This window comes from Pangasianodon hypophthalmus, chromosome 2 (assembly GCF_027358585.1).
Source record: "Pangasianodon hypophthalmus isolate fPanHyp1 chromosome 2, fPanHyp1.pri, whole genome shotgun sequence".
Lineage (NCBI taxonomy): Eukaryota > Metazoa > Chordata > Actinopteri > Siluriformes > Pangasiidae > Pangasianodon > Pangasianodon hypophthalmus.
In genome coordinates, this window is record NC_069711.1 from 33054597 (window position 1) to 33069596 (window position 15000).

Sequence of the window (15000 nt, forward strand, 5' to 3'; positions counted from 1 at the left end):
CACTAATTGTCATAAAATAACACAAATCATGATATAAGTGAGGTGAAATAAACATGTAAACTTAATCAACTTCATACTTCCGCCTCTGAAAAGGTAGCTTCTTCTTTATCTTGACTATGGGGGTTTAAAAAAGCTGTTGTTCACAAGCCAGTAATGCTAACATAACACCATACTAGCGCACTAGCGTCCTGAGAAAAACAGCAATGCCTTCAGTGATAATTCTCACAAATATTAAAAGTCTGGTGTTTGGGAGCACTTTGGCTTCCTGCTACGTTACGACACTGACAGAGAGCAAGCGTTAGCAGAACGCTAGTGTGCTGCATCTGCGTACAATACGCCAGCGCTAATATCACAAAAATACTGCAAATACAGCACACATAAGCGTCAAAATCCGGGTGAAAAAAAATCACAGCAGCGATTGGGAAGTTCATATTCAGTAATAAAGAACGCAGGATTCAACAATATATCTAACGCTACTGAGAGCTAGGCAACTCTGAGAGCGCATTTAGCTAACAGCAGAATGGGAAATACAGCACTCTGTGCTTCAGACACGCCCCCTTGTGAGTCACACGGATCACGTTAACACGGTGATTATTAAGTTTCTGTTATAGTTCTACTATGTTTTCGAACTGCTGCTCATGCTACGTTATGCAGTGGCGTAACACACAGAGGAAAGCGCTGTCTGCCCTCTTCCTCATACATGAGCTGTGATTGGCTAGTGCCGCTGTAATTGACAGGAGAGTGTGTACAGTATTGCACCCTGACGTGATCCAAACGCATGATCTCATGATTCGAAATCAAGAACAGACGTGAGATTGAACGCTTTTCTTTTGTGCAGCAATTATTATACGTACTTTTATAATGTTAAATCTTTTAATCAGTTAAAATGGAAACCTTTTTAAGCAATGCTTATTTTTGTATTGAAAAGTATCATATCATATCGAATTTTAATCCTGTGCATCATTACACCCCAAGTCATGTGAAACACGAAATAGGCGTGGGTGTAATGAACGTGAGCAAAGCGGATTATTTACTTTATCATCCTTTTTTCCTCAGAATATCTTTGGAAGAGAAGAGAAGCTAAAGGTAGATGGACTAATCACACACACTGTCAAATTAAAGTACAAATTACTCGAAAGGACACACAACAGAAATGTAAATGTAGCGTTCTTGTTGTTTTGTTGTTTTTTTTTTGCTTGTCTGAATGAAAGGGTTGCAACTTTTGTTATTCGGAGGAAAAACATCATGAAGCAAGTCGAGCATTACAGACTCGAAACGTTAAACAATTAAAATCAGAATTAAAAAAGAATTTCACCCTCAAGTTATTGATAGATATTACTGATAGATTTTAGATTTTAGATTTTAGCAACCATGTAAAATGACGACTAGCTGTCACTGCACAAGCTGCATAAACATGACGCTTTATAAGGGGAATTTTTGTCCATTTTAATCTACAGACACAAAGTGGGCTTTGCTGCCACCTATAGGTGAATAAGAGAACTCCTCACTGATTAAAATGGGGTCTCTTTAACACAAAGTTTTACACTATCATGACAATACGCTGAGTATCACTGCCTTCAGTGTTTTATCTACAGCTGAGTGCAAAAGTTTGCACACTGTCAATTATGAAAAATGCAGAAACCGAGAGATTTCACAAATGTTCCTTCATTATTTTAAACTCAAACCATGTGTGTTAATATTTTAACACTGAAACAATCTCGATTCTGAATGTGAGATAAATTTGCATTTTATTTTCACTTTCCTCTAAGGACTTTTTTTCAGCTCTCTTTGTCTTTGTGTTTCTGAAAACAGGTCATAAAATATCTCATTAGGTGAATAATAGCGTGCACATTTTTTTTCTATTCCACTTAAAAAGGACAAAACTGCAGTGACTTTATTCCAAAGATTATGTTTATTCCACACTGATCCACCACTGGGACTATTTTCTTCCGCTTCTGCTGAAGATTTTTGGTTTAATCAATTATATTTCATCATCTCAATCAGAAGAGTGGGTCTGTGATCTGAAAACACCGTAGGCCTATTCCTGAAATATCACACGCTAATCCTTCGCCTTTCGCTTTGCATTGACCACAAAATACATAAAGGCATCTGGAGCAGAGTTCATTGAGTCTTCTCAAGAGCATGCAAAACAAGTCACGAGAAAGAGTCTGAAGCAATGAAATCCAGAAGGAATAAAGAGAGAGCGAATGTGCAGGTTGATGCTTTAAACCCAGAAAAATGACAGAAAAACGGCACACGCCACTGGAGCTGCCAAACTGAGCCCTTAAATCAGTCTGAGGCTCTACATCTCTCTCTCTCTGTCTCTCTCTCTCTCTCTCTCTGTCTTTCTGTCTCACTCTGTTTCTCCGTCTGTCTCTCTTTCTCCTGAGTGTAGGGTTATCATGATCAGGGGAATGAGAGAATATTAAAATTACATTAAAGGAAGTACATTTACAGAATAAACCCAAACAAGAAGGAAGTTCACAGGAGAGATTCATGATTATAGAGATTTTATTTGTTTGTTTTGTTTTTATTTGTTTTTTAATCAGAGTATTTTTCAGTATAAGTCTGGTACAGGGGCGGGGCTATGTATCAGCTCGATTTGTGATGTCACTATCGCATCTGATATGCAAATATTATTTATTGTTACAATAACAAAACCAAAACTATCTTGTCCATTGTTAGCATTAGCTTAGCCATTTAGCCAGTTAGCACACAGCTCTGTGGCTGATTTAAAGAGAAAATCTTTTACGTTGCACTGTGGCTTGTTATCTAAAGAATTTCTGTAACTTATACAGTAAGATACTGCGTGTAAACCAGTATAATGGTGTGAAATTCTATGAAAATGTTTACAATACTGACAGATTATTCTGTATTTCAGTGCCATATACAATTTATCTAACATAATGTAACATTAATGTGGTTTTACAATAAAACGCACAGCATAAACTAGCCGCTAAAACATTTACCTGAAGTGTCAAAGGACTCACGTCTGGATTTCTTTTAAATTAGTTTTCATTTCTTCCATTATTTTGTCTTCCCAAGTTTTGGTTAAAAAGGATAGCTTCAGTTATTTTAGCAAAGCAGGGTAAGTGCTACAACATTAGCAACATTAGCTTTATCAGGTAACTGAAGTTGGCTATCTATTCTGATGTAGCTTATTTTTAATTTTAACCATTTTTATTGTATAATCTGATTGTTCACTTGAATTTAGCATGTTATTGTTTAATTTGACATTACACAATATTGTGTTTGTTCTTATGTGGACTAAAATGATTGGACTGATTCATTTATTAGGATTTTTGAGTCTTTTAAATGTATTATATGAGACGTAAGTGCAAAAAGTTTACCTGAGGTAAAGCTAAAGGCAACATTAGCCTCGCTAACATCACTAACGTTTACTAGCTAGCCTGATATTTTTCATAGATAAACTCATATAGCTGACTTTCTTGTTATGTTAGTTTGTATTCTGTCATGATTCTTTTTATTGTTCCAATTATTGTGTATTTTCTTTTTATTTTTTGCATTTTTATTGCATCATTTGATTGTTCACTTGATTCTAGCATGTTACTGTGTTATGTTTGTTCTTAAGATGTATATTTGCCAAAAAAAAATCATTAAACAATATAACTGTAAATTGCAGCAGCAGTTTTTACAGTAATACACCGTTATCAATATTTAATCTTATAAAAATACAGTTTTGTGCCGTTACTGTACAGACAATACAGCAGGAATAATTGAAATATTAATTACAGTAATTATCTGCTGTCAGTAAGTTAGTAAGTTACTGTACATTTAAAGGTTATTTTTACAGTGTAGTCATCTTAAATATATAAATACAATTCAGTAACTATTATAATATATTCAGTAATTACACTGAAATTAAGAAACGTTCTGCAGTTATGAGAGTGAAGAACATAATTCTGAGGATTTAATGCATTAAATATTTCCTCTATTCTTTCTATAGTCTTTTGTACCCCACTGGTCAGGACTTTTAAAGTGCTAGCAGTAAAGATATTTTTGTCTTTGTCTCTTTCTGTATCAGCAGCGGTGATGTCATGGGACTGGAGTTTTGTTTCCATGGCTGAGTTTCCAAAATCCAACACTGGCTGCCAATTACTGCATTAATAACTTCACAGCTCAGATCTGGAAAGTGTCTCTCCACAATGAATTTTCCACCTTTTCCACCTTCGTCTGGGGCAAAAATCACATCTGGATGACCGTCAGCTCGAGATCCAGCTAATGTGTTTAAGCAGATGATTGGCTGATGTCTTCGTTTGATTATTTTATTGAGTTTCTTTTGGAAACTTGCAGCTTTAAGACAGACTTTGAGACAAAGCTGCTGCTGGAAATTCCATCAAATCCACTTTTTTATGGTGGAAATTTGTCTGACTTCCATCCTGACACTCTTAATATGGATTAAAGAGCTAGGAGGAGATGAGATTTTAATTACGGTTGGAGTTAAGTTTCTATTTTTCTTATTTTTTAATCCTTTCTCACTTGTTTTTCTCTCTCACTCACACACATATGCATCGATTTAGATTAAACTTCACACATTACAGATTAAAAGTCAGCTCACATTTGGACTCTGATGTGAAAGATGATACACTGTGGTCGTGTAATTGATTAGTCCGGCATTTTTGGTCTGTGAAGAATGAATGCAGCGCATATATTTAATGGTTTAGCTGCCTTTGTAGATAAACATTTCTGTCTTTGTGCCAGAGTTTTACAGAAGACAGTGTGAAATGGATATCTGAGCAGGTTCTTATCCCGCAGCGTGATGTATTTCATCATGCTTTACCCTCATAGGCTCACCCTCATGAGCATCTCGAGCAACTCGGTTTCTGTTCCACTCACAATTCTACCGTGACGGAGCGGAAAAGTCGCTGCTGTGATTAGTACAAATGATTTGTGCGCAATCTGACAAGTTATTCAAGGTTAAAAAAAAAAAAAAAGCTAACAAGATTTTTTTTAAAAAGGTCAGTTTTGATTTCAATTTGGCTTTTTTTTTTAAATCACAAATTTAATCAATAAAGCTACTTTTCGATTTAAAAAACTGAAAGGAAGAAAGAACAAAGATAAAGACCAATGATGACTAATGTCAAACTTCCAAAAATTAAACTCTTACACACTTAAGTGTTATTGGCGCATACAAGCGCTCTGAGGTTAAAAAGGAGACAAGATAAGTCACTGTTTTTTTTTTCTCAAAAAAAAAAAAAATCCCCATAATGCTAATGAGGCTTACAATAAAAAAAGACAAGTACTTAGCATGATCTCATTTGCATGGCGTTACACGACTCCTACTGGCTTTCATTCATTATTAATGCTGTTAGCATTTCTGGTTGAAGGATTCTTTTAATAAAGCACATCATCCTACACGATTACACACACTACACACACACTACACACACACACACACACACACACACACACACTCTGGCAGGGGGAAGAGATCTGCCACTGATGATGAAAATGATCACAACGACAAGAGCGGAATAATCTGGAGCTTTTATTTAACCAAACTCTAATGCTGGTAATATAGTGAGTGTTGTTGGTGTTATAGCAGGTGTATTATGTGTGTGACAGATGCATGAAATGTGCGTAGGACCATCACTTTCTTTAGTCTCCCACCCCCTAAAAAAAAATCTTGTGTTATCAGTTATTAGCAGATGTTAGCAGTTTTCACAGAGGATATCACACTTGACTTATACTACAGGCTACTATCTAGTGACTTTCAGAGTTACCCCATAACAGGCAGTTGAAAACATACAGTCATCCAGCGTACAGTGTAGCAGCTCATTTTTATCAGGTTTAGACGTATCTATGTTCAACTGTGTTTGATACAGTAGGTGTGTTTCCGGAAGAGCTAATGTCTTTTACCAGTGTTGCCAGGTTTCAACCATTTTTACAGTCCAACTACATCTTAAAATCAAACTAGCCCAAAAAAATTCAGCATTGGAAAAAAGAGACACATTTTCCTTCTTTTTCTCAGCCTTTGTGCCAGAAAGAAGGTCACCGTGCTGCGTACGCATTTCTGATGTACGAAGATTATCCACTCTATAATCCCCCATAATTCCCTCTCACAATCTTTGCAATATATCTTAAATAGAAATGGTTCTGTACCTCATAGACACATAGTCTGCACTTACACTTTACATTTGTTTGCAAAAATTAGACTTAATTCTGATTATTTGCTATCAAACAAGATCTTGACAAATGCAGAATATTAAGTCCAGTTTTGTTTTTCCAATTTTTTTTTCCAATTTTTTTTTTTAAAGATGACTCTGGAAACCCAGTCTCTCCTACAAGCTTGGGGCAGAGTGATTCCTGCCCCAGTGGCCTGTAGTAGCACTTGTTGCAGTTCTCGTTTTTTACCATTAGGGGCAGTAATAACTCTACGGAGCTAAATGGGACAGTGAGCACGCTACATCACGATTACACAACATCTAGGTGAACAAATCTATGGAACTTTGGCTGTTATCTGTCAAATAGCTATAAAATAGCTGTAAAAATCTTTATTTAAAAAAAAAAAACTATAGTCACTCAAAAGAGCTAATTAGTATTCCTATGGAATGTAAAATATATGGAGTTGTAAATGAGGACTTTATGAACAATAACATTAGTTAATCTGCCGCATGGAAGAAAGCCACCACCGTTTATTAAATAATTAACTAGTCTTGGATGGCTCAGTGTCTTTTTTTACTTTCAAACCTGTTCACATTTCCCCCAAGCTGTCAGTGACTTACTTCTTTTATAGCTGTCCTCTTTAAGGCTTAATTTAGCACGCTCTGCCAAAGGCACTTCAGCGAATGTCAGTGTGAACATCCTGCTTGAGCTCAGGCTCGTCTCGTCCACATGGCATCATGAACATCATCAGTGCTGCCCAATGTAACGTCTAATTGAGAGCAGGAACAGGAACAGGAACAGGACAGTGCGATGAGAGCTAACGAAGACTGATGCAGTTTACTATCGCCTGATTCCACTGTAATGAAATTAGACCCTAAGCAGAGCAGTACATACAGTACAGCACGTCAGGATTCAGCCATGTTTGGTATTTCAATTTTCTATAACTAACATGAAGACAATCTCATCTCTGTGATTTATACAGAAATTGCTTATCCTCTCTGAACTGAACTGATCAGAATTACAGACCTTCTCCTGCAGAATTACTTAACAGATAGGTCTGGAAAACCTAATCCCACCCGAATAGTACTTTTGACAGCCTCGATATAATTTCTGGCTATTCCAAATCCAGCCAATCAGATCACTGCTAGGAACTGATAAAAATCCACTAATATAGATACATCCTAATAAAGAGCTAGAGTCATCCTCTAAGGATTTGCCGAGCACCTCCGATGTCCTTTATCCCTCCCACAGGACAAAGCAGGTTTAAAAATAGAGCAGCCACATGAGCCACCCTCATCTATAATGAATGGATACAGATACCTAATCAGCAGGCGTCTCCTGATCTCTAAACCTGAAGCTCCTGTATCCACACCGCTGAAGTGCTAAAGTCATACAGGACACCAGCAACAAAGCAGGATAAAGATCTGATATGTCTAAACATCCACACTGTGAATTTATACTGTACAGGTCTTTACAGAGATGAGTGCAAATGAGTGCAAACAAATCCCCCATTGTTTTCTGGATAAACCGATTATTTATTTATTTATTTTTACAGTTTAGATACGAATAAAAATAATTCCTACAAGGTGGCAAAATCTTGCAACAAGAAAATTCCAAAACATAAATTTACCCTCTCTGTTTCCAAATCTAGCCGAGTTATAACAAATATGTCAGAAAGAATGACAAATATATGCATCGTAAAAGCTGTTTATAGGATATGAAAGAGGTCAGAGGCAATTATGAAGACAAAATCAGAAAATTACAAGTTATTAGAACATTATAAAAAAGAGACGATAACCTTTGAACTGATTTTTGGTTTATTTTTTTCATGATTAATGTGCTCCACTTTTTTGCTACTAAACGCACATTAAATGTTTTGTTAGTACAAAATAAATTTCTATCTTCTTAATTTTGTCCTAAAGATGGAAAATGATTGTAATTTCCTTGTTAAAAATACAAACCAGACTAGTTTCCAGACTTTCTCTGCTCACTTTTCTTGCTAAATTTAAAGGTCATTAACAGTATGATGAAAAAAAATTAGAAAAAAATAGAAAGGATTTCATACTGCAGCAAATGTCTAAAAAAGACATTGGAATATACTTGTCCTATAAAATTCCTAATTTTTCCAGATTTGCAGACCTGTGATGAACCCTGGGGTGTACAGATTTTTTTCACTCAACTGCATATAGTGCTTTTTTTTAAAAAAAAGTGATTTGCAATGTAGGACCTTTTAATACATATGAAGTCAGCACATCTTATTAAAAGATCCATTCAAAAAAAATTCCAACCTGATTATTTTGTCTGTGACTTTTTAATTTATGAGATCACTGATCAAATAGTTATATAAATATATATACTTGCAGTTATGAGTCTGATCTTTTTTCTTTTACTTTCCCTTTTTAAAGTCCAGAGTTTTCGGTGTCTTCTTAAATTTCCGTACAGTGTAGAAGAGGTTGCAGAGGGATCACGTGTCGGACAGCATGTGCGTGTATAAGCTATTAGGTAAAGTGCGGGATGGTTAACGTATCAGCCTTGGATCAAACTCTCCATCTGGGAATGTAACTGAAACTCATGCGAGGGTTTTTTACTATGTGTTACAGTGAAAGAACTGAGACAGATGGACAGACAACACATATACACACACGTCATTCATATATGTGTGTATAAACTCACTGACCTGTAGATATCAATGCTGACTCCATCATACAGTCAAATCCATGCCATCAAAACACCTACAGGTCTTTATAATCACTCTTAATATAATTACATATGAAAAATGTAGCTATAAGCAGCAACCATAGGGGTCCAAGCACCATAGTGGTTATAATGGTTTTGCAGATAATTTCTATAATTTAAAATGCCTGATTAATTGGGAAAAAACTAACAAACATTCATTTAGCAAGTCATTTATCCCACTTGGAATTATAGAAGTGTATATTCATCAGCTTTGGAAAATTTCAAAAAATAAAGGTACCAAATTGTACTTTTTCTTGTCTCTGGAGTGTTACCATCTTATGAACCACTAAAATATCTTAAAAGCTTCACTCTAAAAGTTAATCACACTACATGCACATTCCCAGGTTAAAGGCAGAAAAGGTACATGCTTGATGGTACCACCCCAGAGATAAGGAAATGTACATTTTCATACCTTTATTTCCGAAAGTGTATGATGCATGGGCTGATTTGATTAAAACAGAATGAAGAAGTCAAACTAGTGTGGGAAAAAACGCTGAAAACATGGGTAACTAACTAGTTAGCTATTTAAAGTGGTAGGAAATATGAAAATGTTTCCATTCATTTTAATCTGCATATTTATGCAAATTCATTGATTATATTTATGTATATTCATTGATCCTGGTATATGTCATTAGATAGACATGGCCGTTTTAGTACTTTTGCTTGGTTTTAAATGACATGTTCTTTAAAAATGCGTCTCAATCAAGCTCGTGTGTATTTTTCTGTTCAAACATTGGAAGCTGGGAATCAGGGTGGGGAACCCAAATCTGGGACAGCAGGACACACCTAATTTACGTCAAAACGTAATGCTTCAGGCAACCGTGATGTCATTAATTAGACAGCTTGAGCTTTCTGAATGAACATCAGACTGATTAGCGCACATGGGGCCGGAACAGACTCACAGCGGGTGGAATCTCGTGGAAAATTTCAAATATAAAAAGTAGATAATGCTCCATTCTTAAGACAAGATCAAACCTGCTGACCAAAAGAAACTTTTTCAAGAGGAGCAAAGCAAAGAAGTGGAGTGCAATCCTGATTTCAGTCCTCTTTCTAGTATTTAACTATTAACAGTTTCCATTCAGAATGATCTTTGCCAGTATTTATCTGGTAATCTGGCAGGTAAAATAACAGCACTGATGAATAGATATCAAAGATTCCACATCTCCATTTCCTGATCTCTGAGATGAAGTGCAGGGATTCGTACAATTACTTCACCAGAGGGTGGCTAAATGCTCCAGTTTCCATTTTTAACTGATTCCAGGACACACACACACACACACACACACACACACACACACACACACAAACTCGGCTTGGTCTCAGTTACAAATTTTTGATCTATGCTCAAAACCATTCTAAAGAAACTCTCGGAATTGTGACTGGGTCAATAATAAAGTGCAAAAATACGAGTCACGCTACTGGAGAAAAGGTGCAAAACTTCTAATTAAGCAAAGATAATCAGTAATTAGATGACTTTGTTGCTACCCATCAGTGATCACGAGCATTGTGCAAATTACTTCATGGTGTTTGGTGGCTGTTAGAGTATCCTTGAATTTTAAAAAAATATCCTTTTGCATGCTAATTCTGATTATATAGATTTCACTTTCCTCTAAAATCATTTTTTTCCATTTAAAAATGTTTGAAAGAATGACTTTCTACCTATTATCTGTGAAAAATCTGATTCTGTCACATTACTTAAGCTTCTTGGCTTTGTACATCCAAGATCCAGAAACCTGTATGCTAGGCTAACCTAGATAGCTGACATAGTATTTACTTCCTCTAAAGAAAACACTGAGAAAATGGTGCAACTTGATACCGAGATACTGAAATCTCACTCATGTCAAAGATGAAATCTCCCAATAAAATCTCAGGTCAATTCTATAACAGACGGTGGGATAATGTGCATTCTCCATGTCCCATTATATGAGGAAGATCCTCTAAAGGTAGACCTGTGATTAGAGGAAATGACTACATGCTGCTTATGTCTTCAATCAGCTGCTGTTCTGCTCGGGCTTTTAGGCTACGTCCAACCTGCATTTTCACTTTAAAACTCTCTCCATCTACACTGGCTTTTTCAAACGTTGTACAAAAAATTGCTTGTCCAAACTTACACCCCTATACTGCGCATGCGTAAAAACGTAAGACGCTTTGGCCCGCGTCATTTCCGTCAGGCGTTTATTTACTTTCCATCTCTTTGAAATGAGTTGTTGATGCAGGCAACCCAAGACTATAAAATTGTTTGTTTTAAGTTGAATGGGTCACATGACTGCGTCACATGACTAAAAATACGTCTTTGTTTTTAAATATCTCCAGTTTCTAAGTCCACACTACAACGCAAAAATGGCGATTTCAAAGTGATCCACTTGGGAGAGCGTTTTCGAAAAGCTTCGTTTTCGCTAAACAGAAACGACGTCTCGGTGTAGACCGAAAGTCAAAACTTAAAGAAAAAGATGCGTTTTCAAATTTATCTGGATTGATGTAGACGTAGCCTTAGATGAGCATCAGAACAGCACTCACACTCTGAGATTTTAATGAAAAATTTCTCACACTGTCAGACCTTTTGTCAGCTGTCTTTGTTTGCAATGGCATTAAGTTACATGTTAGAAGACTTAACACACGTGTCATTTAAGTCATCGAAAACGTGAAGGTGCATTATGTAAAGAGTTCTGTAATGATTAAATGGGTGGAGTTTAATAAAATTCCAATATTTTTTTTGTCATTGAACCCGCCCCCATGTCCACCTACGTACACAAAGTACCTGTACCCCAAAACTTATGGTGGTTCAACTAGAGTTAGCATGCTAACTAGAGTTTGCATTCGCAAGAACTGTCATGACCTCACTTTGAAGACGTTCAACTGCCTGAAAGCCGAGTTACAGCTCTATAAACATGCGACTTCTCCTCATAATGATGAAGGGGCGTTGGAGGCGTGGCTATAAAATGACTGACAAATCACATTCCAATACAAACACACATTCCCGACCGGAAGGCAGGTTTCCAAACTGTCTTTTTTTTTTTTTTTTGGCTTCCTAATACACTTGTTCTGAGGATAATGGCTTAAACTATTATTTTTTATCATTTCATATCACATAATTTTCCACATTATTTGTGCTATTAAGAAATGAAAAATATTTGCTATTGCACCTTTAACTCTTAACTCATGATCACAGAATTGTGTGATTTGGTCTGTCAGTTGAAAACAGTGCAGTGTAAATCCGACTCAAGTTAGCTAAGCTTAGTGATATTAGTCACGAGGACATGGGGGCGTTTCTAATTTGCATAATAATACATATTCATAGCAAGTCTTTTTTTAATGACCGTAAAGGTGCAGCGATGTTTCTACGCCATTTTTAGTAGTTTTAAAAATAAAAATGTATTTTTTCTACGGAAATTTTTAACATTTTAGGGTGCTTTACTAACACTGGCATTTCTGTGTGAACCGTTTCTTTATATTCTGTCACATCTTACATCTAAATATAAATGTCTATACACTGCAGTTCATATTACTTCAGTTAAAGTGTAGGGTTTATGATTGATGTAGAAATATAAATGCAAACATAAGTAAATAATAAATTATCTCCAGTCTACAGTACTACTATTTTTTTTATCTTCAGTTATTTATCATTTGGTGATGTGCTACATTTTTCTTTTAATTCAGGTGCAGTCACACTTATGCCACACTTATGCTACACTTATGCACAATCAATTTAAAGCTCTTTTTTATATTTGAGGAAAATATAAGATAAATCACATAAATATAATGTAAATCACATCCAAGACACGTGAAAGAAAAATGACTGTAAATGAATGTAAACTTCTCAATCTTTACTAGCTTTCTACAGAAAATAATTAAAAAAAAAAAAAGTTTTTGTTCCCAAATCCACTGAACGCCTGATCATTTTAAAATCTATTCTTTTTTTTTTTGCTGTTGTTTGTCTGTTTTAAACTAATGGGTTACACATCACTCGTGAGAATTTCTATAAGTTTGGTCTTCAACATGACAAATTTTAGACCTGAATATTAAAAATGTTGAACATTTGAAGATTTATTATTATTATTATTATTATTAGTAGTAGTAGTAGTAGTATTTCAGGCATACTGTTTTAGGCTCTTTTTTTTGGTTTAACACATGGACAATCCATTTACTTTTTCATATGAGTGATATTTAGACAGAATCCATGTTTGTAGCTATTTGATGCCATTTGAAGTAAAAATTAAAGCATCAGGATGTGAGTGTAATATTTACAGTCATTTGTGCATGAAAGGGTTAAAAGACGTTTTTTTTTTCATGTAAATATCCAGGGTGTGAAAACACACAAACAAACAAAAAAGTGCTTACCATGAGCGCGGAGGTCCTCACGACCTCGGAGACGCTCTGGCGCAGCTCGGCGGCGGTGCCCGGTTTACTCAGCACGCGCGTGAACTTCCGCGTCTCGGGCTGGAGCGGCGACGCCATGCGCGTGCAGAAGCGCTGAGCTCACCCTGGCACTCAGCTGTCCTTCACAACAACATCAACATCATCAGCAACATCATCACTGCGAGGGGATTTCACTGCTGCTCCTTTCCACCAGGATGGCTACGTGTGTGTGCGTGTGTCTGTGCGCGCGCGTGAGTGTGTGCGTGTGTGTGTGTGTTTGTTTTGGCTGCCGGAGAGCGACGCGGTGTGTTGGATAAAGGTCCGCGTGCCCTGTGCGCCGTTACTGTCGCATCTCCTCGGAGACTCTGTGACACACTCCTGCCTCAGCCTGTGTGCTGCACCTTCACCTTCACCTTCACCTGCACATCACACACTTCTCTCTGTAGCACGCAGCATCCCTCTAACACTCCACCACTTTGTCTGACACACTTCTGATGTTGTAGTCAAACTTTTTTTTTCTCCATTTCTGCATTAAAGGTGCAGTCTGTAATTCCTTAACAGTATTCAATTCCTTAAAAGTATTCCTTGACCTGTAGTAACCCTTTCATGCATAAATTACTCATAGGCATATCCAGATTCTTTTAGATTTTCTCCCTTTTTTCTGCTTAAAATTGCATGATGTATGAATTTTGATTTTGTTTAAAAATATTAAAATATTAAAAATAATTAAATATTAAAAATATATAAAAAATAAATAAATAAATAAAAATCTTTCAATGCTCAAATTTTTTTAACCTTTAGGTTGAATAAAAAGTTGTTTTTTTTTTCAAAAGAATTTACACATAGGACTGTTGAATGATGCAAATAGTAAAAAAAAATCACTTTCCCAAACACAAAAAAATAGATTTTTAAAAATCTAATATGATCAGTAGAGTCTGGCACAAAAAAAAAGTTTTACTTGAATTTTTTTATCAAGATCGAGAATGACAAATAGCCTGGAGAGCACCAGAGGTTTCTGTTAATTTACAGTAATGCTCTAAACATAAACTGTGGACACTATGCCTCATATCACATCTTTTCGATTCTTTGGGAAAACAGTACAGAATAACACAATAAGGTCAAGAAATCAGATTTTGGTCATATTTACCATCCATGTGTTTACTTCAGTAATCTGATAACAGTCCAAAAAATGGCCCTGATTTACTAAAAGTGTAAAATATATGTGTGAAAACATACAAACAACACACACACTAAAGGCTGTATTCAGAGTTGATTTAAGTGTGTTTAGAAACAGACGTAACTACAGACTTAAGCACTATTCAAACATCGCACGAGAGTTACGCTTGTAGGGCGGAGTTTGAGTAAAACAGAGGCGTGTATCAGAATTTAACGTCACATTTAAAATTTATGTTTTGGCTGTAAACAAGTATGGAGTGCCATCTGAGGCCAATATTAAATACACAACTTAATTAATGAATGATTTAATAGTACTGTCCATTTAAAGTCCACATAACGTTTTTTTTTTCTGCCTGGAAGACATCACATGAGATGTATTTTAATCAGAGACATTGCTTATCTCAAGGGTAACTTTATCAGCAAATGTAAAGTGAGCTGAAAGTGCAGCAGATGAGTGCCTGGACAGATTGTCCTTCAAACCACTGGCATGTTTTGTTTACAGGCAAGCCCATCAAATGAACAAAAGCTCTGCTGTTATTATATTAATAATTACACACATTATGATTTCTTGACCTCGGTTTAGTATCTCATGGCTTAAGGCTGTGA

At 36.0% G+C, this 15000-nt stretch overlaps 1 protein-coding gene across 1 annotated transcript in view; it reads right to left on the bottom strand.

Moving 5' to 3' along the window:
• Positions 1-13479, bottom strand: part of dock9b (dedicator of cytokinesis 9b) — a 68607-nt gene extending 55128 nt beyond the window's left edge. The window contains exon 1 of the mRNA XM_026933097.3: positions 13201-13479. Within this exon, the coding sequence (XP_026788898.3) occupies positions 13201-13317 (117 nt within the window). The 5' untranslated portion in view covers positions 13318-13479. The remainder of the gene's footprint in view (positions 1-13200) is intronic.
• Positions 13480-15000: the final 1521 nt, after the last annotated feature.